This window comes from Ranitomeya imitator, chromosome 1 (genome assembly GCF_032444005.1).
Source record: "Ranitomeya imitator isolate aRanImi1 chromosome 1, aRanImi1.pri, whole genome shotgun sequence".
Taxonomy (NCBI): domain Eukaryota; kingdom Metazoa; phylum Chordata; class Amphibia; order Anura; family Dendrobatidae; genus Ranitomeya; species Ranitomeya imitator.
In genome coordinates this window covers 1,179,039,372-1,179,065,901 of record NC_091282.1, presented here as the reverse complement: position 1 = coordinate 1,179,065,901, position 26,530 = coordinate 1,179,039,372, and the positions used below count along the sequence as shown (strand labels likewise).

At 42.3% G+C, this 26,530-nt stretch overlaps 1 protein-coding gene across 4 annotated transcripts in view; it reads right to left on the bottom strand.

Annotated features, from left to right (window-relative positions):
* GRK4 (G protein-coupled receptor kinase 4) overlaps window positions 1-26,530 on the bottom strand; it is a 265,726-nt gene that overhangs the window by 15,918 nt on the left and 223,278 nt on the right. For 3 of the 4 annotated variants that reach the window (XR_011317018.1, XM_069744743.1, XM_069744745.1), the window contains 4 exons: window positions 19,942-20,034; window positions 12,987-13,050; window positions 12,776-12,916; window positions 2,343-2,533 (listed from right to left, as the gene is read on the bottom strand). Coding sequence is in view for 3 of the 4 variants with exons in the window: in XM_069744743.1 (XP_069600844.1) it covers window positions 2,343-2,533; window positions 12,776-12,916; window positions 12,987-13,050; window positions 19,942-20,034 (489 nt within the window). In the remaining variant the exon portion in view is untranslated. The remainder of the gene's footprint in view (window positions 1-2,342; window positions 2,534-12,775; window positions 12,917-12,986; window positions 13,051-19,941; window positions 20,035-26,530) is intronic. The other variant, XM_069744744.1, reaches the window with a different exon arrangement.

Here is a 26,530-nt window from a genome sequence, read left to right as displayed (position 1 = left end):
TATGGCAACACTGGTGGCAAATGGCATCTTGGCAGCTTCACGCTTGATTTTCCTCAATTCATTGGCAGTTATTTTGCACCTTTTTTGCCCAACACGCTTCTTGCGACCCTGTTGGCTATTTGCCATGAAACGCTTGATTGTTCGGTGATCACGCTTCAAAAGTTTGGCAATTTCAAGACTGCTGTATCCCTCTGCAAGACATCTCACAATTTTGGACTTTTCAGAGCCCGTCAAATCTCTCTTCTGACCCATTTTGCCAAAGGAAAGGAAGTTGCCTAATAAGTAAGCTCACCTTATATAGGGGTTTGATGTCATTAGACAACACCCCTCCTCATTACAGAGATGCACATCACCTGATTTACTTAATTGGTAGTTGGCTCTCAAGCCTGAACAGCTTGGAGTAGGACAACATGTATAAAAAGTATCATGTGATCAAAATACAACTTGCCTAATAATTCTGCACACAGTGTGTGTGTGTGTGTGTGTGTGTGTGTGTGTGTGTGTGTGTGTGTGTGTGTGTGTGTGTGTGTATACAATACAGACCAAATGTTTGGACACACCTCATTTACAGATTTTTCTGTATTTTCATGACTATGAATTAAAAGGAACCTGTCACCCCGAAAATCGCGGGTGAGGTAATCCCACCGGCATCAGGAGCTTATCTACAGCATTCTGTAATGCTGTAGATAAGCCCCCGATGTTACCTGAAAAAGGAGAAAAAGACGTTAGATTATACTCACCCAGGGGCGGTCCCGCTGCTGGTCAGGTCGGATGGGCGTCTCCGGTCCGCTCCGGCGCCTCCTATCTTCTTTCCATGACGTCCTCTTCTGAGCTTCAGCCACGGCTCCGGCGCAGGCGTACTTTGCTCTGCCCTCTTGAGGGCAGAAGATAGTACTGCAGTGCGCAGGCGCCGGAAAGGTCAGAGGCCCGGTGCCTGCGCACTGCAGTACTTTGTCTGCCCTCAACAGGGCAGAGCAAAGTACGCCTGCGCCGGAGCCGTGGCTGAAGATCAGAAGAGGACGTCATGGAAAGAAGATAGGAGGCACCACAACGGACCGGAGACGCCCATCCGACCTGACCAGCAGCGGGACCGCCCCTGGGTGAGTATAATCTAACGTCTTTTTCTCCTTTTTCAGGTAACATCGGGGGCTTATCTACAGCATTACAGAATGCTGTAGATAAGCCCCTGATGCCGGTGGGATTACCTCACCCGCGATTTTCGTGGTGACAGGTTCCCTTTAACACATGTGGAATTATATACATCAGGGGTGTCAAACTGCATTCCTCGAGGGCTGCAAACAGGTCATGTTTTCAGGATTTCCTTGTACTGCACAGGTGATAATTTAATCACCTACACACATTGTGCAAAGCTAAGGAAATCTTGAAAACACGCATGCAGCATCAATAGTAAAAATATGTCATGTTAAAAATAATTTAAAAAAAAAACAAAAAAACAAAAAAACCTGCTATACTCACCATCCGCTCCCGGGACCGCTCCATTGCAAGCGGAAGCTTCCGCTCCCAGGGCTGGTGTGCGCCAAGGACCTGCCGTGACGTCACGGTCATGTGACCGCGACGTAATCATCATAGGTCCTGCTCACACCAGCCCTGGGACGGGACCGGAAGCTGCCGCTTGCAATGGAGCAGTCCTGGGAGCGTGGAGAGGAGCGAGAAAGGCGGCGGATGGTAAGTATAGCAGGACTTCAACGGGCCTTCAGAAGGTGAGTATATGTTTTTTTTTTTAAGTCTCTATAGTACGTGGCTCTGTGCTGTATACTCCGTTGCTGTGCAATATACTCAGTCGCTGGCCAATATACTATGTGGCTGGGCAATATACTACATGGCTGGGCAATATACTACGTGACTGGGCAATATACTACATGGACATGCATATTCTAGAATACCCGATGCGTTTGAATCGGGCCACCATCTAGTGTGTGTGTATATATATATATATATATATATATATACACATATATATATATATATATGTGTATATATATATATATATATATATATATATATATATATATATATATATATATATATATATATATATATATATATATATATATATATATATATATATATATATATATATATACACACACATACGTATAACGAGCAAGTTAGGGTAGGTATGTCTTCAGATATAACGATGTAGCAGAGAATGAATATGTCAGTTAGCGTTTGGGGGCTGTATTTGTCCAGTTTGATATCTCAATAAAGACTACTTGCAGTCCTATGTAAACCACAGACTTGCAGTATCACACTGAAAGCCAAGTGAGGCGCTCAGGTCTGCTCCATACGTCGGACGTTACTGTTATCGATGAGCATCTCACCTGTAAACTATCCTCTCTCTCTGCAGATCCTCCAGACCACAGCTCAGCTCGGCAGCATAAAACACTGCTCTCTGCTCTTCGAAGCCCGGGTTCCCCATGTTGTATATGTGAAACTTCAGGTCCCCGCCATTCATAATGGTTAATACTAAGCAAAGGGCGTCCTTTGTTTCATAAGTGTAGGCTAAACTAACCTGAAAACACAGACAGTAATGATAAGTGAGACACGGTTCACACAAAGAACAAGGTTATAGTAAGACATAAAGGAATGATATAATACACTATCCCTTTGGGGAGGGGATAAAAGCTACGAAAAGAGGGACGTCTATATGATGCTTTCAAAATGTATACACACAAAGGTGCTTCTCACAAAATTAGAATATCATCACAAAATTAATTTATTTCAGTTTTTCAATACAAAAGGTGAAGCTCATATATAGAGTCATTACACACAGAGGGATCTATTCCAAGTGTTTATTTCTGTTAATGTTGATGACTATGGCTTACAGCCAATGAAAACCCAAAAGTCATTATCTCAGTAAATTAGAATACTTTATAACACCAGCCTTAAAAATTATTTTAAAATCCGAAATGTTGGGCTACTGAAATGTATGTTCAGTAAATGCTCTCAATACTTGGTCGGGCTCCTTTTGCATCAATTACTGCATCAATGCGGCGTGGCATGGAGGCGATCAGCCTGTGGCGCTGCTGAGGTGTTATGGAAGCCCAGGTTGCTTTGATAGCAGCCTTCAGCTCGTCTGCATTGTTGGGTCTGGTGTCTCTCATCTTCCTCTTGACAATACCCCATAGATTATCTATGGGGTTATGGTCAGGTGAGTTTGCTGCCAATCAAGCTCAGTGATACTGTTGTTTTTACACCAGGTATTGGTACTTTTGGCAGTGTGGACAGGTGCCAAGTCCTGCTGGAGAATGACATTACCATCTCCAAAAAGCTTGTCCGCAGAGGGAAGCATGAAGTGCTGTAAAATTTCCTGGTAGACGTCTGCGCTGACTTTGGCCTTGATATAACACAGTGGACCTACACCAGCAGATGACATGGCTCCCCAAACCATCACTGATTGTGGAAACTTCACACTAGACCTCCAGCAGCTTGGATTGTGGCCTCTCCACTCTTCATCCAGACTCTGGGACCTTAATTTTCAAAAAGGAATGCAAAATTTACTCCTCATCTGAAAATAAAACCTTGGACCACTGACAACAGTCCAGTTCTTTTTCTCCTTGGCCCAGGTAAGAAGCTTCTGGTGTTGTCTCTTGGTCATGAGTGGCTTGACACAAGGAATACGACACTTGCAGCCCATGTCCTGGATACATCTGTGTGTGGTGGCTCTTGGAGCAATGACTCCAGCAGCAGTCCATTCTTTGTGAATCTCCCCCAAATTTTTGAATGGCCTTTTCTTAACAATCCTTTCAAGGCTGCGGTTATCCCGGTTGCTTGTGCACCTTTTTCTGCCACACTTTTTCATTCCACTCAACTTTCCATTAATATACAGTGCCTTGCGAAAGTATTCGCCCCCCTGGAACTTTTCAACCTTTCCCCACATATCATGCTTCACACATAAAGTAACATAGTAACATAGTTAGTAAGGCCGAAAAAAGACATTTGTCCATCCAGTTCAGCCTATATTCCATCATAATAAATCCCCAGATCTACGTCCTTCTACAGAACCTAATTGTATGATACAATATTGTTCTGCTCCAGAAAGACATCCAGGCCTCTCTTGAACCCCCCGACTGAGTTCGCCATCACCACCTCCTCAGGCAAGCAATTCCAGATTCTCACTGCCCTAACAGTAAAGAATCCTCTTCTATGTTGGTGGAAAAACCTTCTCTCCTCCAGACGCAAAGAATGCCCTCTTGTGCCCGTCACCTTCCTTGGTATAAACAGATCCTCAGCGAGATATTTGTATTGTCCCCTTATATACTTATACATGGTTATTAGATCGCCCCTCAGTCGTCTTTTTTCTAGACTAAATAATCCTAATTTCGCTCATCTATCTGGGTATTGTAGTTTTCCCATCCCCTTTATTAATTTTGTTGCCCTCCTTTGTACTCTCTCTAGTTCCATTATATCCTTCCTGAGCACCGGTGCCCAAAACTGGACACAGTACTCCATGTGCGGTCTAACTAGGGATTTGTACAGAGGCAGTATAATGCTCTCATCATGTGTATCCAGACCTCTTTTAATGCACCCCATGATCCTGTTTGCCTTGGCAGCTGCTGCCTGGCACTGGCTGCTCCAGGTAAGTTTATCATTAACTAGGATCCCCAAGTCCTTCTCCCTGTCAGATTTACCCAGTGGTTTCCCGTTCAGTGTGTAATGGTGATATTGATTCCTTCTTCCCATGTGTATAACCTTACATTTATCATTGTTAAACCTCATCTGCCACCTTTCAGCCCAAGTTTCCAACTTATCCAGATCCATCTGTAGCAGAATACTATCTTCTCTTGTATTAACTGCTTTACATAGTTTTGTATCATCTGCAAATATCGATATTTTACTGTGTAAACCTTCTACCAGATCATTAATGAATATGTTGAAGAGAACAGGTCCCAATACTGACCCCTGTGGTACCCCATTGGTCACAGCGACCCAGTTAGAGACTATACCATTTATAACCACCCTCTGCTTTCTATCACTAAGCCAGTTACTAACCCATTTACACACATTTTCCCCCAGACCAAGCATTCTCATTTTGTGTACCAACCTCTTGCGCGGCACGGTATCAAATGCTTTGGAAAAATCGAGATATACCACGTCCAATGACTCACCGTGGTCCAGCCTATAGCTTACCTCTTCATAAAAACGGATTAGATTGGTTTGACAGGAGCGATTTCTCATAAACCCATGCTGATATGGAGTTAAACAGTTATTCTCATTGAGATAATCCAGAATAACATCCCTCAGAAACCCTTCAAATATTTTACCAACAATAGAGGTTAGACTTACTGGCCTATAATTTCCAGGTTCACTTTTAGAGCCCTTTTTGAATATTGGCACCACATTTGCTATGCGCCAGTCCTGCGGAACAGACCCTGTCGCTATAGAGTCCCTAAAAATAAGAAATAATGGTTTATCTATTACATTACTTAGTTCTCTTAGTACTCGTGGGTGTATGCCATCCGGACCCGGAGATTTATCTATTTTAACCCCTTCACCCCCGGAGCTTTTTCCGCTTTTTCATTTTCGTTTTTTGCTCCCCTCCTTCCCAGAGCCATAACTTTTTTATTTTTCCGTCAATATGGCCATGTGAGGGCTTATTTTTTGCGGGACGAGATGTACTTTTGAACGATACCATTGATTTTACCATGCCATGTAACAGAAAACGGGAAAAAAATTCCAAGTGTGATGAAATTGCAAAAAAAGTGCAATCTCACACTTGTTTTTTGTTTGGCTTTTTTGCTAGGTTCACTAAATGCTAAAACTAACCTGCCATTATGATTCTCCAGGTCATTACGAGTTCATAGACACCAAACATGTCTAGGTTATTTTTTATCTAAGTGGTGAAAAAAATTTACCCGTAGCGTCTCCAATTTTCGTGATCTGGGGTCAGGTGAGGGCTTATTTTTTGCGTGCCGAGCTGGCGTTTTTAATGATACCATTTTGGTGTAGATACGTTCTTTTGATCGCCCATTATTGCATTTTAATGCAATGTTGCGGCGACCAAAAAAACGTAATTTTGGCGTTTTGATTTTTTTTCTCGCTACGTCATTTAGCGGTCAGGTTAATCCTTTGTTTTTATTGATAGATCGGGCGATTCTGAACGCGGCGATACCAAATATGTGTATGTTTGATTTTTTTTTAATTGTTTTATTTTGATTGGGGCGAAAGGGGGGTGATTTGAACTTTTCTATATTTTTAATTTTTTTTATATTTTTAATCACTTTTTTTTTTTTAATTTTAGCATGCTTCAATAGCCTCCATGGGAGGCTAGAAGCATGCATAACTCGATCGGCTCTGCTACATAGAGGTGAAGTACAGATCACCTCTATGTAGCAGAAATGCAGGGTTGCTTTGAACGCCGACCACAGGGTGGCGCTCAAAGCAATCGGCCATCAACAACCATAGAGGTCTCAAGGAGACCTCTGGTTGTTATGGCGATGCACTGCTGACCCCCGATCATGTGACGGGGGTCAGCAGTGCGAGCGCTTCCGGCCGCGCGGCCCGGGAGCGCTAGTTAAATGCCGCTGTCAGCGCTTGACGGCTGCATTTAACTAGTTAATGAGCGCGGGCGGATCGCGATTCCGCTCGCGCTCATTGCGCGCACATGTCAGCTGTACAAAACAGCTGACATGTCGCGGCTTTGAGGTGGGCTCACCGCCGGAGCCCACCTCAAAGCAGGGGATCTGCCAGCTGACGTACTATTCCGTACTATCTTATTTAGCCGGTTTCGCACCTGTACTTGGGTTAGATTGGTGACCCTTAATATAGGGTTTTCATTGTTTCTTGGGATTTCACCTAGCATTTCATTTTCCACCGTGAATACCGTGGAGAAGAAGGTGTTTAATATGTTAGCTTTTTCCTCGTCATCTACAACCATTCTTTCCTCACTATTTTTTAAGGGGCCTACATTTTCAGTTTTTATTCTTTTATTATTGATATAGTTGAAGAACAGTTTGGGATTAGTTTTACTCTCCTTAGCAATGTGCTTCTCTGTTTCCTTTTTGGCAGCTTTAATTAGTTTTTTAGATAAAGTATTTTTCTCCCTATAGTTTTTTAGAGCTTCAATGGTGCCATCCTGCTTTAGTAGTGCAAATGCTTTCTTTTTACTGTTAATTGCCTGTCTTACTTCTTTGTTTAGCCACATTGGGTTTTTCCTATTTCTAGTCCTTTTATTCCCACAAGGTATAAACCGCTTACAATGCCTATTTAGGATGTTCTTAAACATTTTCCATTTAATATCTGTATTCTTATTTCTGAGGATATTGTCCCAGTCTACCAGATTAAGGGCATCTCTAAGCTGGTCAAACTTTGCCTTCCTAAAGTTCAGTGTTTTTGTGACTCCCTGACAAGTCCCCCTAGTGAAAGACAGGTGAAACTGTACAATATTGTGGTCGCTATTTCCTAGATGCCCGACCACCTGCAGATTTGTTATTCTGTCAGGTCTATTAGATAGTATTAGGTCTAAAAGTGCTGCTCCTCTGGTTGGATTCTGCACCAATTGTGAAAGATAATTTTTCTTGGTTATTAGCAGAAACCTGTTGCCTTTATGGGTTTCACAGGTTTCTGTTTCCCAGTTAATATCCGGGTAGTTAAAGTCCCCCATAACCAGGACCTCATTATGGGTTGCAGCTTCATCTATCTGCTTTAGAAGTAGACTTTCCATGGTTTCTGTTATATTTGGGGGTTTGTAACAGACCCCAATGAGAATTTTGTTACCATTTTTCCCTCCATGAATTTCGACCCATATGGACTCGACATCCTCATTTCCTTCGCTAATATCCTCCCTTAAAGTGGACTTTAGACAAGACTTTACATAGAGACAAACCCCTCCTCCTCTCCGATTTTTACGATCCTTTCTAAACAGACTGTAACCCTGTAAGTTAACTGCCCAGTCATAGCTTTCATACCAAATGTAAGATACCAAATGTAAATAATTTTTGGTGAAGAATCAACAAGTGGAACACAATTGTGAAGTTAAACGAAATTTATTGGTTATTTTAAATTTTTGTGGAAATTCAAAAACTGAAAAGTGGGGCATGCAATATTATTCAGCCCCTTTGTTTTCAGTGCAGCAAACTCACTCCAGAAGTTCATTGTGGATCTCTGAATGATCCAATGTTGTCCTAAATGCCTAATAATGATAAATATAATCCACCTGTGTGTAATCAAGTCTCCGTATAAATGCACCTGCTCTGTGATAGTCTCAGGGTTCTCTATGAAGCACAGAGAGCATCATGAAGACCAAGGAACACAACAGACAGGTCCGTGATACTGTTGTGGAGAAGTTTAAAGCCAGATTTGGATACAAAATGATTTCAAAAACTTTAAACATCCCAAGGAGCACTGTGCAAGCGATCATATTGAAATGGAAGGAGTATCATACCACTGCAAATCTACCAACACCCGGCCATCCCTCTAAACTTTCATCTCAAACAAGGAGAAGACTGATCAGAGATGCAGCCGAGAGGCCCATGATCACTCTGGATGAACTGCAGAGATCTACAGCTGAGGTGGGGCAGTCTGTCTATAGGACAACAATCAGCCGCACACTGCACAAATCTGGCCTTTATGGAAGAGTGGCAAGAAGAAAGCCATTTCTCAAAGATATCCATAAAAAGTGTTGTTTAAAGTTTGCAACAAGCCACCTGGGAGACACAACAAACATGTGGAAGAAGGTGCTCTGGTCAGATGAAACCAAAATCGAACTTTTTGGCAACAATGCCAAACGATACAACACAGCTCATCACCCTGAACACACCATCCCCACTGTCAAACATGGTGGTGGCAGCTTCATGGTTTGGGCCTGCTTTTCTTCAGCAGGGACAGGGAAGATGGTTAAAATTGATGAGAAGATGGATGGAGCCAAATACAGGACCATTCTTGAGAAAACCTGTTGGAGTCTGCAAAAGACCTGAGACTGGGACGGAGATTTGTCTTCCAACAAGACAATAATCCCAAACATAAAGCAACAAAATCTACAATGGAATGGTTCACAAATAAACGTATCCAGGTGCTAGAATGGCCAAGTCAAAGTCCAGACCTCAATCCAATCGAGAATCTGTGGAAAGAGCTGAAAACTGCTGTTCACAAATGATCTCCATCAAACCTCACTGAGCTCGAGCTGTTTGCCAAGGAAGAATGGGCAAGAATTTCAGTCTCTCGATGTACAAAACTGATAGAGACATACTCCAAGGGACTTGCAGCTGTAATCACAGCAAAAGGTGGCGCAACAAAGTATTAAGTTAAAGGGGCTGAATAATATTGCACGCCCCACTTTTCAGTTTTTGAATTTCCAAAAAAATTTTAAATAACCAATAAATTTTGTTCAACTTCACAATTCTGTTCCACTTGTTGTTGATTCTTCACCAAAAATTTACATTTGGTATCTTTATGTTTTAAGCACGATATGTGGGAAAAGGTTGGAAAGTTCCAGGGGGCCAAATACTTTCACAAGGCACTGTACTTGGATACAGCACTCTGTGAACAGCCGGCTTCTTTAGCAATGACCTTTTGTGGCTTACCCTCCTTGTGGATTGTGTCAATGACTGCCTCCTGGACATCTGTCAAGTCAGGAGTCTTCCCCATGATTGTGGAGCTACTGAAACAGACTAAGGGACCTTTTGAAATGCTTAAGAAGCCTTTGCAAAGGTGTTCTTTGTTAATTATTCTAATTTACTGAGATAATGACGTTTGGGTTTTCATTGGCTGTAAGACATAATCATCAACAGTAACATAATATATACACACACACATACATTTATGTTTCTGTATGACCACGTATTTATTTTTCATATATTTTATAGACCATTTGTAACTGTATTCTGTACTTTCACCACCAGATGTCACTGTACTCGCACTCATTCGCTTCTGCCATACATCTGATATTGCTTGCGGTGCCGCAGATGATTAGTGCAAATGGAAAAAGCAGGAAGTTATAGGAATTATATATTTTTTAACATAATTATTAATTTACGTTACTACTGTATGCAATATGTTTAAAAAAAACATCAGCTAATGTTTTCTAGGTCTGCAGTGTGGTGCATTTGTCATGAATCTTTAAACATAATCGATAATGACCGGTATTTTCATGGTTACATTTATCTCTGATGTGAATGGACTTGACCTCGTGCATAATTTATGGCACCCGGCCGTGCTTTGCGGTGCAAGGGGAGATAGAATGGAGCTTATAATGGTGTCCGGTACGATAATGGCTCTGGACAGGAGTACGAGCATCGGCCCCTATGGGTGGGCACGGAGCATAAACCTCTCCCGACAGTATCGTTTCCAAAGTCGATCATCTACTCACACCAATTTTGGGATATTCAGGTCCTGGTGTATAGAGGTGGCATTCTTGACAAATAGACAGAATGAGGCCATCTATGTTCAGCTCATTATTATTAAGGGGTCATCCAGGATTAGAAAAAAAAAAACATGGCTCCTTTAATTGAAGTGAATGGAGCTCAGCTGCCATACCATGCATAGCCCACGGTCGGAGGTGGCGCCATTTCTGAAAGAAGGCAACCATATTCTTGTAATCCTGGAAACCCCTTTAAGCGCTGCCATTGCATCCCACAGATTACCTCACCGTCCTGACAACAGATGTCATTAGTGGGGGGTCCAAGTTAAAGAGGAAGAGTCCGGCCTCATTTTATGGGATGACCCCACCCTAAGTTTTACATTTCTCAGTGGTGCACAATTTTGTGATGCCATCTCTATGACAAATTGTAGCACTTGACAAAAATTTATTTTTTTTCCCTATAAATGCTCTTTAAAGGGATATTCCAATCTCCAAGTCCCTATCCCAGTATGTAGTAGGTGTAATAGTAATGTTATCAAATAACTCCAATTAGAAATGTAGCATAGTTCTTCTGATTTGCTATGTCACTTACCCCATGTATAGGGCATTACAGTAGCTTAGGTATGGTTACAACCACTCTTATTGTGACAGTTCGTTGTTAGTGGTCGTAACCATGGATACCTAAGCCAATGCCCTGCACATGGGGTAAGCAACATAGTAAATCAGAAGAACTACACTACATCTTTTGTTTGGAGATATTTGCTAATATTATTATTACACCAACTACATATTGGGATAGCTCTCTCCTGATTTGCTCTCTTGGATTTGTCCTTTTAGTAAATATTTGCCATTTGCGATGAAATTCCAATTCTGCAGCATCTTCTCTTTTCCGTGCCGTCACTCCGTTGTTCCTCCTGGAAGTGTATGAGTACATTGATACCTGGGTGCTACCAGTTGGGGGCGCACCCCTACATACTCTCACACTGTCCAATCAGGGATGACAGCCTTAATGGGGAACACAAGAATTTACTAACAGAGCTGCCAGGATAGCGGGGGACAGGTTTTATTAATGTGGCCTGCGACTTACAGAAGTTAGAACATACAAGTCCACATTACAGCACATCACATTATCTATTAAATCAATTATTGATCAGTGAGGGGTTTTTGTTTTTTGCTTTTTTTTTGGTCGGGTGTTTTTGTTTTCTTTTTTCCTATAGAATTTCATTATAGCTAAAGGGAAGTGGGATCAATATTTCCCTTGGCCCGGACACCTCTCCAGCACTCAGCCTATTGATTGTTTCCTGGGAGGTGGAATGTTGCAGGCGGCGCGGCGGGGGGCGCCGGGAGCGAGGGCATGGGAGCAGAGACACGTGAAGGGCACGGCACTCCCTGCACAGCGGGGCATCGATCTGCTGACCCTTCCCTCTGGCCCCTAGACACTGGGTAACACCTATACCCCATGGTTAGATCAGGGGCTGGCGGTCTCCGGGATGGTGGTGATCCTTTCATAAGGGTTGGTAGAAGTGCAGAAAATTCTGCTCAGTCCCCCATCTGACAGTGGAAAGGTCACCGGAAGATCGCTGAGGTCTGCATACTGCAAGGACCGGCCGCACGCAACTCCACAAGATCACAGGTCCCGGGCCATGAAACAACGGATGTGGCACGTCCGCCTTACACAGTTTGTACGGGCACTTTGTACTTATTTTAGGCTGTAACTTAAAAATGGGTTCCAGGGAGTGATGACCGAACATGCTCAGATAAGGTGTTATCTGAGCATGCTCGGGTGCTAACTACAAGTGTCCCACGTCGATGTCCTGGTTTCCCCTCCAGCAGGGGGTATCATCAGTGCGGCTCCATCTGGGCGGGGGTCACTTAATACCAGAAGAAGAGGCTAGGAGACTGGCAAAAGACTCCAGTAGCAATTTTTTTTTGTATGTTTGTTGTCCCCACCACCAATAGTTGAAAATTGGATCCAGTACGTGAATGAAAATCCAATGCACTTTTTCTTGTACGCAAAAATAAATAGAAGTCTGAACTATGCCCTAGCCATGGCATCCCAAGAATAGTCCATTAAGAGGGTTCGGTATCTGGGACCCCCACCAGCTGTAAAAAAAAAGGAGTGTGGAATAAAATGGTGACTACAGACTACAGACTGCAGATCTGACTGAATCTTTTTTTTTTTTAATTAGGCCTCGCTATTTCTCCATAAAAAGAGGTTCTGCAGCAGTTTCAATGACAACTAAGCAAAGGGAACCTCATACACACAACATGCACACCCATGGGCACACCAGCAGCACTGTTCACCCTGATACCCCTCATCTACCAACCATGCAGAGGTGGCGTCACCAGCCCAAGGGGCACCGTACCGGTATATACGTAGTATATGAAGAGGACTCGCATGAAGATGACGAGAAGGACGGAATCAATACGAAGAATAAAAGGTGAATCCATACTTACTACAAATCGACTATTTACTTTTTCTAAAATCTGCTTTTCGTTTAATGCCATGGATTCTCCTTTCCGCTTTTTTATCCTTTTCTTTTCCAGCTTTTTACAGGCGTACATCTTCCCGGTGGCTCGGACTTGGCAGGCGCACACCTAGCCAAAAGAAAAAAAATCATGAAGGACGTGTGATATAAGGGTGCAAGAGACAATTGCGGGTACCCACCTCACCAAATCCACCTTTCCCCAGCACCCGGTAATGCCGGAATGTGTTCTTTGTGACCGGATGCCTGAAATACAAGAGGGTGACAAGGGTATAATGTCAGACATCATGGGCATGCCCGCTAGTCTTAGCACCACGCAGACCTGTGTGGTTCGTTGGTGGTCTTATTACATAACTTCCTCAGCATGGTGGGCCACATATCGGGACACATCTAACCTGGTGACCTTTTTCCACGCTCCGTAATCCAATTTTTTGCTTTCTTCCTTTAGTGGATTTGTCCAGTAAAATTTACTGATTGATGAGAACTTGCCGATCAGTGGGTGGGATCTGCACCAATAGGCAGAGTTGGGAATTTTTATCCCCGTTGAGGCAATTTTATCACAGTTTATAAATGGGAGATGTAGATCAGATGCCCAACCGCCCCTCCATTCATTCTCTATGGGGATTCTAGAAAAAAAAATGCCAAGCACAACACTCAGTAGCTCCATGGGCAAAGAATGATGCGGCGGTTGAGTATTGCCGCTCCATTATAAGAGAGATAAAAGTGTATTATTCTGCCGATCGGTGCCGATCCCAGCAGTTGGACCCCCACCAATCAATAAGTCATCGCCTATCCAACAGATAAGTGATAACTTGTTTTCATTGGACAACCCCGTAGACAATAATGGTTCTGGAACTTGTCACCTGTTGCTATAGCCCATCAATTTGGCGGTAGTTTTCGTGACTCTGCACATCCTGTACATTAGAACGATTCTTCACTTCCTCCTCTGACCCCTTTTGTTGAGTTTTTTTTCATCCACAGATTCCCCTTTCGATGAACGTTTTTCTTCACTCACACTATTTTCAGCATACTCACTACACCGCGGCACAAGAAAACCTTACAAAATTGGCATTTTATTAAATGTTGTCCCTGGCTAACCCAGCACTGATGACCATGCCTCGTTTGATTCTCCCTTTCTAATTTGAATGCACACAAACCGATCCACAGAAGGCTGACCGCTGATTTTAAGCTGTACCCCAGGGTCACATCTCTATTAAAGTGGCAAGAATATGATCAAACATACACTGATCACCTTGCCTGCAAACATGTGGAACATCACACTGACAATCCGGGAGAACACATGCATGCTCATCTATAAGTCAATATCACAAATCCATGAAACACAAACCATTTTCGGATCGGAATCTTTCGAGATTTTAAAATTAAATTTTAGGTATCCTACTAAAAAAAGATGCAGATTAGCCTATATAATAATGTGGCCAATATATGTGCAGATTCTTAAGACATATCCACAGGAGAAAGTGGCTTTGGAAAATCTTCATTGTATTTACCATAGGTTATTCTCAGTGTTATCTGCTGGAGATCCAGAAGGAAATGAGCAGTCCCTCCACATATGTGCAAACGGAACCCGGTAAAGTAAGTCTGCTTTCAAAAGTATAAGTGCTAATATAATTTATTTTTATCAACTGACAAAACGCAAAGGGAATGAAGGAAAGAAAAAATCCAAATAATCAATATTTGGTTCGCCTTTGCCTTCAAGACAGCAACAGTTCTTCAGATACACTTGTATACAGCTTTTGAAGGAACTCAGCAGGAACATGGTTCCAAGCATCTTGGAGACCTAACCACAGATCTTCTGTCTATTCATGTAATCCCAGACAGACCGGATGATGTCGAGATGAGGACTGTGTGGGGGTCAGCTCATCACTTCCCGCTATTCTTGTTGTTTTTTTGTTTTTTTTTACACTGGAGGCAGCTCCTAAGGGTACTGGCTGTATGTTTGAAGTTGTTGTCTTGTTGCAAAATAAATTTTGAGCCAGGCACCTTCCTTATGGTACTGCCTGATGGATAAGTATCTGACTATGTCTAACAATTGTCGACACTAAGACATGGGCAATGTTGAGGATCATAGACACAGCGGCTGGCCAAGGAAACTTAGTGCAGCAGATGAAAGACATATCAAGCTTACTTCTCTTTGAAATCAGAAGATGTCCAGCAGTGCCATCAACTCAGAACTGACAACAAGTGGGACCCAGCTACACCCATCTACTGTTCGGAGATGTCTGGCCAGAAGGTGTCTTCATGGAGGAATAAGAGCCAAAAAGCTATATTTCGACCAAACAAGACCAAGTGAGTCAACATTGACCAAAAACATATGACACAGAGTGCAGAAAAATGGCGGCAGGTTATCTTGACTGAGGAGTCAAAAAGTGAAATACTTTGCAGTAACGGAAGGCAATTTTTTTCACTGAACAGCAGTAAAAATATGCTTGCAGACAGCAGTGAAACATGGTGGAAGGTCCTTGCAAGTTTGGGGATACATTTTAGCAAATAGAGTTGTGGATTTGAGCAGGAGTAATGGAGACCTCAATGCTGAGAAATAGAGGTAGATACTTATCCATCATAGAATAACATCATAAGAGGTAGGTATCTGATTGGCTCCAAATTTAGTCTGCAGCAGAACAACGACCCCAAACATACAGAAAATGACACCAAGAACCATCTTCAGTGTAAAGAACAACAAAAAGACCTGGAAGTGATGATAAAGCTCCACAGAGCCCTGATCTTACATCATCCAGTCTGTCTGAAATTAGATGTAGAGATAGAAGGATTTGCACAAGTGAGAGAAGATCTGGGGATGGTTCTCCAAAATGTTTGGAACAATCTTCCTGCAGAGATCCTTCAAAAGCTGTGTGAAAGTGAAGAATTGATAAAGACTAAGGGTGGTCACACCAAATATGAATGTGACTTAGATTTCTCTTTTGTTCATTCCCTTTGTATTTTGTGAAAGAGAAAAATAAAACTATTAATACTTCTTTTTTTGAGAGCATTCATTCATTGCAGAATTTTTTTCCACACCTGAACAAATTTAGCACTGCACGTCCTATAGGTGGCACTAGTGTTTATTTCCTCTTCCTCTCTGAAGAGGCAATTTGCATATTTAGGCTATGTGCACACGTTCAGGATTTCTTGCAGAAAATTCCTGAGAATTCCGGACATTTTCTGCAAGAAATCCGCAAGAAAACCGCATGCGTTTTTGCCGTGGTTTTGCCGCGGTTTTTTCCGGATACTTCCCAATGCATTTTGGAGTGGGAAATCCGCAAAAAAAACGGAAAATTAATGAACATGCTGCGGTTTTTACCGCGATGCGTTTTTTTCGCGGAAAAAAACGCATCATGTGCACAAAACATGCAGAATTCATTCTAAAATGATGGGATGCTTATTGTATGCGTTTTTTTTGCGGTTTTATAGCTTTTATTGGGAAAAAACGCGAAAAAACCGCAACGTGTGCACACAGCCTTAGAGTCTGACAATGGCATTAGTGTGTTGTGGTCCCGGTGGGGCATCCGTTACGGCCCTCATCGCCCAGCCAACCACCCCTCACAGACTAGACTGCAGAGTGCAGATAAGTCATTATGGCAGATGAATACAATACAAGCAATCAAACAATTGCAGATTCAAGTCCCCAAGGCTAGGTGAAAAAAATATAGAAGTAAAAATAAAAAAAATAAAATAAAATGTTAAAAAAAAAATTTGAAATAATCAAGTTTTTCCCCCATCCAAAAATAAAAAAATAAAGATATTCGGTATTGCCATGTCCTCAGAATTCCAATCTATCAAATATAAAATTAATTTAACACCCTCAGAAAAAAATAAATATTTCTAGCGTTGCCTCACTATTCCCTAAAAATGGAATACATTGCATGTACCCTAAAATTGTACCAATAAAAACTACAGCTAAGAGTGCAAAAGAAAAAACACTAATGAAAAAAAATTAAGATGCTAAAATAATAATAATAAAAAGCTATACAATGTTCAGTATCGATAATTTTAAAGACATAAAGAATCATCTTCAGACATTTTAAAGTACAATAAACAAGGTAAAAATAAAAAAATAAAAAAACAATAGGGCAAAAATAAATATTAGCTGAATTTTTAAGGGGTAAAATGCATGTATTATGGACTAAAAAAAAATGTGCAGTTGAGTTTTAGTAAACATTTTGTACCATTTGGCTTTTCTAGGATGTTTCACTGCAGACTGATGGATTTAGAATGAGTTAATTGAGCATCCATCAGTTCTGACCGGGAGGTAGTAACTTTTATCTGTCTTTTACCGAGCTCCTCTCAGACCACATCAAAGTAGAGCTGAACTTTGACGCAGTCACATCAAATACACAAGGAAATACAGAGCCTCTAAAAATCAAATGGAGCAAAAAAAAATTATGAAACCCTATTGCAAAAATTATTTGTAACCTATAATACATATATTTATGTACAAAACCTGTCCCCAAAAGCGTCCAAATCCTTTAAAAACACATATACATACTGATTCCACCTTAAAAAAAAAGAAGCAAAAAAGTCAAAGGGCAAAGAAAATAAACAAAAAAAAAGCAAAACCATGTTGACAACTCTGGGTACCGTCACACAGTGCAATTTTGATCGCTACGACGGCACGATTCGTGACGTTCGAGCGATATAGTTACGAGATCGCAGTGTCTGACACGCTCCTGCGATCAGGGACCCCGCTGAGAATCGTACGTCGTAGCAGATCGTTTGAAACTTTCTTTCGTCGTCTAGTGTCCCACTGTGGCGGCATGATTGCATGGTGTAACATATATATCGTATACGATGTGCGCATAGTAACCAACGGCTTCTACATCCTAAAAGTGGGTATTTTATTAGACAATCAGCTCATTAGATAATACAAAAACGGCTAAAAAGCCAAAATGTGTACAAGCATGACAAAAAGACAGGGGAAAAAACACATTAAAAACAAAATCAATCTGCCGAAAAATGAGTCCATCCATATGTACAAAAAATCAGAGTAAGTTGTAATCATACATCCCTCAGTCAAAAAGACAAGATGGTTACATAGGGAGCCTGCATATACGTGTGCCCCAGCAGGTAACACTGGGGTTACTATACTCATAACATAGCGTACAAAAGTGCTTAGTGCTTACCCATGTGGGAAAAGGATATGGAGAGACCACGGCAGACTGACAAATAGGGCCCCAACGCGCGTTTCGCGACGATGGCTTCCTCAGGGGACCATACTGTGCCCACCACCCATACCCGGTTTAAATACCCGAACCGGGCGACGCCTCAATTGTACCGATGATGCCGCGCCAGATGCGGCGCATGCGCAGTGCCGTCACCAGCGCCCGACGTCACATCCGGCCATCCGGGCCTCGGCGCGGGTCGAGGAAAAACATTTCCTGTGACGTCAAAGACCCGCGCCAGGTCCTAAGGATGCCTTCAGCGACGCGGGCATACCAGAGACCACACCGCGCATGTCAGTTATTGTTAAACTCTAATGTGTGAATAATGCAGCGGACACTGCCATGGTGGGCCCCTTGGTGGATCCATCCCAGGCCCCTTTGTACCAGACCACGGTAAAATCGCCGATGCTTTAGCGGAAAGTAGTATCTAAGAACAGCCGTCTGCTTCATTGCAGCTTCTTCCAGCAAAACACCATAAAGCAATATCTAATCAATAACGTAACTACTTTGTTCCAAGGTCCAGTGCTCTTTATATGAACACATAACCCGGCGTTTTGCAGCCACTCAGCAAACACGTCACCTTCTCGCCCTGTAAAAGCCCATAGAACGGCGTTATCCGAGCGGAACAATTACGAGTTATGGCCAGGCTCTTATCTAAACTCGCTGCTTGCATTTATTTTATGGCATTTTAGGGCCGTAAGACCAGGACGTTAGAAGGCGGCGATGCGAAGTCTGTGAATAACAGGTCGGACACGGCCACACATAATTACCGTATAGCGGGGAAACATTTTCCTTACACTTACAGTGTCCCTTAATTATACAAAGACACTACTACTGAGCTATAAGAGCGTGGAAATATTACCAGTAAAAAAAAAAAAAAAAAAGATCCATCAACCTCCCAAAACAGGCTGGATTAATGGCACCCAAAAAGCCTAGTCCGGAGTCCTAGTAATACTAGGAACCAAGTGTTGTGTGGACTGGTGTGCACACTATTGCCCTAGTCCACTCAGCGACACAGGGACCCCTTTTCGGGACTGGCAAAGGTCCCAGTGGTCGTACCCTACGCTGCCACTTTGTTCTGTTTCTGCTCCAAAAAAAGCTCCCTGCGCCGGCACATTATTATACCCTGGGGCCCAGTGAGCAGAAGCAAAGAGGGGGGACCCAGAGCAAAGAGGACACCCTCTTTGCTTCTGCTTTCCAGGCCCCATACACCAGTAAGGGTAGTAATGTCCTGATAGTGGCACTTGTTGGATGCCCACTAATCATACATTTATCCCCATGTAATGTGCATGACATGTTTGTCCAGTATCGGGAAAGTACCAGGCATGTCCGGTAGACGCACATTAGATTAGAGTCGGACGAACCCCCTGGTTCGGCTGACTACCTCATGTGTATGGAGACATCCTGATCCAGCCACAACAGGTGATGCTGGGTAGAGAATGTTGAATTTTAATGCTCGATCCTTGTGTTTGTGTCCTTCGGATATAAGCTACCGCAAGTCATGTCTGACCGACAGCAGCTTACTCCCCTCTCCCCATATAGAATACTTGAACGCGCTACTGGGAATGGACGAGTCGGGAGACACAGCCATCGTCCAATCAGGCAATTAACAGACCGCTAATAAAAGTGTCTAAACATTTTAACGAAAACGTTCACATACTAAGGAAAAATTAAGGTAGGCAGCTAAACAGAGATGGAAAGGAATATGTCATAAAAAAATGACTGTTCAAACCAAGCACAGGTGCTCGATGCACCCGTGGCAGCTAACAGTTTTCCATCTATCTCTGTACTTTTTCTCGCTCTTGTGAAGTCAGAGAAGGTGAAAAACGAGTAGGTGGGAAGGTGCACCGAACTGTTTGGCCATGCCGAGGATGCACTGGAACTCCTGAGCTTGGTTTGCACAGTCATTTTGTGCTGACAGACTCCCGTTAACGAGTTGATCACGTAAGGCACTTACCTCTCAAGCCATTTCCATTGCAAGAAGCGGGAGAAATACATGCTTCCCTGAAAATCCTCAAACGGTCCACCACTCAGATAATCGTGAACCACTCTGCAAGAAACAGGAAGAGAGGTAAGGAGCATGAAAGTACGAGGAAAAATAATCTAAGATCTTATGGGAAACGGTAGCACCACAGGCCCACTAACCCGATCCAGCCATTTACTCATGTAATGTAGAATTTGTGAACAATCAACATCAATTACAAATTCTGGTATCCGGTGTCATCTGATGCAAAAGCTGCGCACCGAAGTGTTCTGCACAGCCGGATGAGAAAATGGTCCAAACCAACAGGAACCTAAGGGATCAATTCCAACATCAGTTCCTGGACCACGATTGCAGAAAAAAAAAAACACCGGATGGTTACATAAATGCAAAAAAAACCCCTAAGCATCCTGTATTAATTACAGTATGATATAAATGCACAATGAAATAATGCACAGCAATAAAAGAAAAGGCAAAAACACTAGTAAATCTACAAGAGTCCAAAGGAAAGCCGAGTCACAGTTAAAAAAATATATATATATTGGGTACGATTCAGTTGATGTCTTAGATGTGTTAGGCTGGTTTCACATTTGCGTTTAAAAACGCAGCGTTTTAAACGCAAACACATGTGGTGAAAAAAACGCATGTAAACGCGGTAAAACGCTGCGTTTTTTAGACGCATGCGTTTTTGCATGTTTTATTACAAACGCGGCATTTTGACGCGTTTACATGCGTTTTTTCATGCGTTTGCGTTTTTTTAAACGCATGATGAGAAGTGTGTGACAGCTGCCATTTATCAAAATCAACTAGAAAACCCACTATAAACAGAAATATCTAGGGTTACGGTTAGGGTTTGTATCCCTAGTAACCCTAGGGATCCTAACCCTAACCCTTACCCTAACCCTAAGGGATCTTAACCCTAACCCTACCCCTAACCCTAAGAGATCCTAACCCTACCCCTAACCCTAAGGGATCCTAACCCAACCCTTACCCTATCCCTAAACCTAAGGGATCCTAACCCTAACCCTACCCCTAACCCTAAGGGATCCTAACCCAACCCTAACCCTAACCCTTGAGATCCTAACCCTATCCCTAACCCTTAGGGTTAGGATCCCAAGGGTTAGGGGTAGGGGTAGGGTTAGAGGTAAAATCCCTTTATCAATTTTATGGTGTAGGGTGGCTTATCAGTGTGTTTTCTTGATTTTTTTAATAAAAACGCATGCGTTTTTAACGCAACCAAATGCATGTGCTTAAAAACGCATGCGTTTACATAGACAGCAATACTTTTTTTGCCGCAAAAAACGCATTTCTGCAACACAACGCATGCATACAAAAGACGTATGCGGCGGCAAAACGCATGCAATAAAAGCATGCGTTTTTAATGTTAAGTATAGGAAAAAAACGCATGTTTTTTTGCGCTAAAACGCAGCGGCAAAAAACGCAAATGTGAAACCAGCCTTAGGGGGTTGTCAGATCCATAAAAATGACTTTAAAAAATGGCATTTCAACAATAAGAGAAAGACTCATACCTACAATAAAATAAAATAAATTGTGAAAATTAAAACAGGTAATATGATATCTTAAACTTGTTAAGGGGTGTTCAGATCCCTAAAAATGACTTAAAAAAATAACATTTAAAGCACAGCAATTAAAGAAAACTGAAATTTAACATATGTAGCCGTCTCCATTCATATGAGGTCTTAAAAGTGTTAAGGGGTTGTCAGACTCTTATATATCGCTAATAAGGCTAGGTTCAGATTGCGTTAGAGCAATCCGTTTAGCACTAAGCGCTAGCGGGTTGTGCTAACGCAATGTGATTTTCGGGGTCGCGTTTAACGTCCCCGCTAGCGCAGATCCCTGATCTGCGAGAGCGGGGAACGGACCACGGGCGTGCCGCGGACGCTGCAAGCAGCGTCCGCGGCGCGCTACAAAACAACGGCACATCGCTAGCGCGTGCCGAAAATGGCACGCGCTAGCGATGCGCGTTCCCATTGCCTTGAATGGGCGCGCTAACGGACGCGTTGCACGTCGTTAATTTCACCGTGCAACGCTGTCCGGTAAACGCGATCCCATAACGCAATGGGAACCCAGCCTAACAGATGTCGTAAGATCGTTAAGGCCGATGAGGACAATCGCTGGAGGGGGAACAACCCCAAATTTAAAATGTACGAATAATTTTTTTTTTTTTTTTACTATTCTGAACAATTTGAAAGCAATTTTTGATATCACAAAAGAAAAAGAAAAACAAAGCTCAGACGACACCCAGAGCGCAATGCATCCATGTGACAAATGCAAACATGCCAGTGTATGTCAGCGGCAGGAATCATACCGGACCCTGTACACCACCACCAGGATCAATACCGTCATTCATAGAAAAGGTCTGAAGTGGAAAACAGCAAACGTAACTGCGACCAGCGAAAAGGGCACACATTCCGTTCACACAGGAGAACACGTGGAATCAGGGCCGCGCCAGATTCCTGATAAAGAGGTCACAGGCGGAGGCTAATCATTTATAAACTGGTCCAGCGGAAAACCGGACTGCCAAGGAAAAGTCATGGAAACACATGTATTATATACAAACGTACAGGGCCTTGAATGTATTCATACCAGTGAGCCTTTCCACATTTTTTTCACGTTACGCCCCAAAATTTTGTTGGGATTTTATGTGATATACCAATACTAAGCATTTGATAGGTGGAAAGGAAAAGGATACACAGATTTCTAAATATTTTTTAAAAAAATACAAATCTGAAAAATTGTGACGTGTATTTGTATTCAGCCCCCTGTGACAATACGTTGTAGGACCACCTTTTGCTGAAATGATTGCAGTAAACCTTTTGGGGTCTGTCTCTACCAGCTTTGCACATCTACAGGTGACGTTTGGGCCCATTCTTCTTTGCACACTCGCTCTTGATCAGCGAGATTGGATGGAGACGTTTATGAGCAGCAATTTCCAAGTCTCGCTACAGATTCTTAGCGATAAGATTGGTGATGCGGTTTCCCTTTTCTTGGGAAATCGTCTTCATGGCTGCTCCACGATTCAATCTAGTTGTAAGTCAGATTTATTTATGAGAAGGCCAAGCTGATTGTCTATAAAATGATGGTAGTCTCACATTAGTAGGAGTAGTGGATGGTGAGATATGGAGCCTGAAAGTCAGAAGTTCAAAACATTACACACAATGGGGAAAAGTAGTAGGTATTTAAGATACTGCCGATTTTGCAAGTTTTCCCCCTACAAAGAATGGAGAGGTCTGTAACTTTTATAGTAGATACACTTCAACTGTGAGAGACAGAATCTAAAAATAAAAAAAAAAAAAGAAAATCACATTGTAGGATTTTTACATTAATTCATTTGCATTTTATTGCATGAAATAAGTATTTGATACAATAGAAAAACAACTTAATATTTGCTACAGAAACCTTTGTTTGCAATTACAGAAGTCAGACGTTTCCTTTAGTTCTTGACCAAGTTTGCACACACTGCAGCAAGAATTTTGTTCCACTCCTCCATACAGATCTTCTAAGTTTCGGGGCTGAGTTTCAGCTCCCTCCAAAGATTTTCTATTGGGTTTATATCTGGACACTGCCTAGGCTACTCCGGGACCTTGAAATGCTTCTTACAGAGCCACTCGCTACTTGCCCTAGCTGTGCTTTTTGGGTTATTGTGATGCTGGGAGACCCAGCCACGACCCATCTTCAATGCTCTTGCTGAGGGAAGGAGGTTGGTGGCCAAAATCTCAAGATACCTGACCCTATTCATCCTTCCTTCAAAACGGTGAAGTCATCGGTTCCCCTTTTCAGAAAAGCAGCCCCAAGGTATGAAGTTTCCATGCTTCACGATTGGGATGGTATTCTTTGAGTTGAACTCCTTCTTCCAAACACTGCGAGTGGAGTTGATCTAAAAAAGTTCTATTTTGGTCTCATTTGACCACGTCTCCTCTGGATCATCCAGATGGTGATTGGTGAACTTCAATCGAGCCTGTATATGTGTTGGCGTGAGCAGGGGGACCTTGCATGCCCTGCAGGATTTTAATTGAGACTGATAAGAAATATAGAGTGTGTGTGTGCGCGCGCGCGTGCGTGCGTGCGTGCGTGTGTGTAATAACCCGGTCCTCTCAGTATTTTTTACCATAATATACAATTTGCCATAATTTTGCCATAATATACAATCTGTACATCTGGGAGTAATTAAACAACAATACCTTGAGCCCCCAAAATTGTAGTCCATCTTACTAGAACTTGAATATTCTAACTCCATAGTAATTTACTACAATACAGCAATCCCAGTATAGGAGATCTCTAGTGGCCACGGGTTACGCACGCGCAATATAGTGCTGGTTGCCATGGTATGCAATAAGGAAAAAAATGATTAGAATGAATTAATGAAAGGATAGTTCAACGCATGCACTATGGCATAAGCTATAGCCTCCAACGGTCGCGAATCACGCACACGCAACACATAGTGAATTGACATGTGACATGACAAGAGGAGAAGGGGCAATAGCTTAACGATGAAGGATAAGGCTGGGCGAGTGCGCTGTGAAGAGAGTTCCTTGCGCACACGCAACAAGGCCTTTGGATCCTGAATGCCACATGAAAGAGTGGAACACGGATGCATATATCACATGGGAGCATGGAAGAATTCAAAAGATTTCCCAATATGAGTGACAAAGGGATGATGACGTATTCAGGAAATGGCCATATATAATGACCAGAGAGGTACGGTGAGATTATGGTGGCAGAAGGGATCAATTAACGTCACTTTTTATCACAGCATCAGGCAGAAACATCTTGAAGCCTCCTGATAATGCTCTGATCTGAGGGGAAACGTGGAGTGAATATTGAGATGTTATAAACAATCCTTCCTCCTTCCCTTTTGTCCTCACTCCCATCCTAATTCCGTCCTCCCTCCTCCCACCCCACTTCCCTCCCTCGCCCTTCCCTCCTTCCTTTACTCCCTCCTTCCTCTCCTCCCTCCCATTCACTCTTCTCTTCCTCCCTTCCCTCCCATTCTCCCTCTTTCCCGTTCACTCCTCTCTTCATCCCTCACTTCTTCTTAATCCTTCTATATTTGTTAGTTCAATCCCTTACTTTTTTTATGCTCGTCTTCGTCTCCTCTTTCATCGTTCATTCCATTTGTTCCTTCAGTACTTTGTCTTTCAGTCAGATTTTCTCCTTTCCTCCCTCTTTGTTTTTTTCCTACCTTCTTCCCTATTTCTCTCCCTCTATTGCCTATTGTCAGTGTATGATCCTGCGTAATATAGGTGTTACATTTCATTGTATTTCTATCTGTGATGATAATGAAACTGCTGAGAAGTGATATCTGCAGAATAGGAAATGTCTGAAAAAAAAAATCTCCAAATAATTGGAACAAAGATGGGTACCGTGGCACCCCAGACAATCTGATCATGGTCCTGAATTCTTAAAACTTGCTCATGGTATTGACTTCGTCACCTGTTATTGCATTTTATTGCAATGTTGTGTTTTTATTTTTTTTTTCTCGTTACGAGAGCATGTAAGAAATAACCAAGATGTAGGCAACGATGGGGCCCTTCAGCTGTCGTAGTAAACCAGCGGCGCCTCGTGACTGTGTCACAAGTGCCGATGGGAGTCGATAGGCGCAGACAAATGTGTGCATTCCAGATTGATGTTTTATGATATAGCATTCGGCAGTGTTGTACGGTAGTGTGACTCCGGCCTTACACTATCAAATGAAGATGAAACCCCCCTTCAAAAAAGGCCTAAAATTTGCCTCATTCTCTGAGTCCACTCCCTTTAACCTATGAAAAAATACTTAATACTTAATCTAGCCCTTAAATATTTCTTAAAATGGAACTATGATTCCAGCTGGTGTCAATTAGGATACCAATTTTTTTCACAAAAAATTATCCAACAAGTCGGCATTTAACCCCACTAATTAATACTCAAATGCTTTTATCACATTTGATAATATCGAGACCAAAGACATTAGGAGAATTAAAAACCGGTACCTTAAAGCAGCGCTGAACCATTTGGGGTGAAAATTTATCGAAAATTAAAAACAGATCCAACAGACATCTTTATCATGCAATTCAGCATATTAGCAGCCAAGGGTAAAACTTTGGATATTTTAAACACGAATGAATATTTATTTGGGTTTAACAGAACACCAAGTATAACTGAATTTTATCATATTCCCAAAATATACAAAAGCACCACATGCCCTCTCAGGAGACCCATGGAGTCTGGCATCAATTGTTTAACGGCCAATTTATCCAAACATGTGGACAAACACCTACAAGGCGGTGTCTCACATTTACTGGCCTATCTAAAAGAAACAGGCCATGTGCTAAAGATTTTGGAACCAATTAAATGGAAAATGACTATATCTTGGGAACTCTTGAGAGATTGAACAAGAAAAATGGTGTGATGCTGTAACTCATTTTTTTATGATTAACTAATGTGTAAAAGGACACCCAAATAGATTTCTTGCTGGAAAGCATCCGCTCCATTTTAAATCACAAATATTTTGGGTATGGCAAATGGTTTTACTTACAAAAGTAAGGCACAGCTATGGGCACGGGAT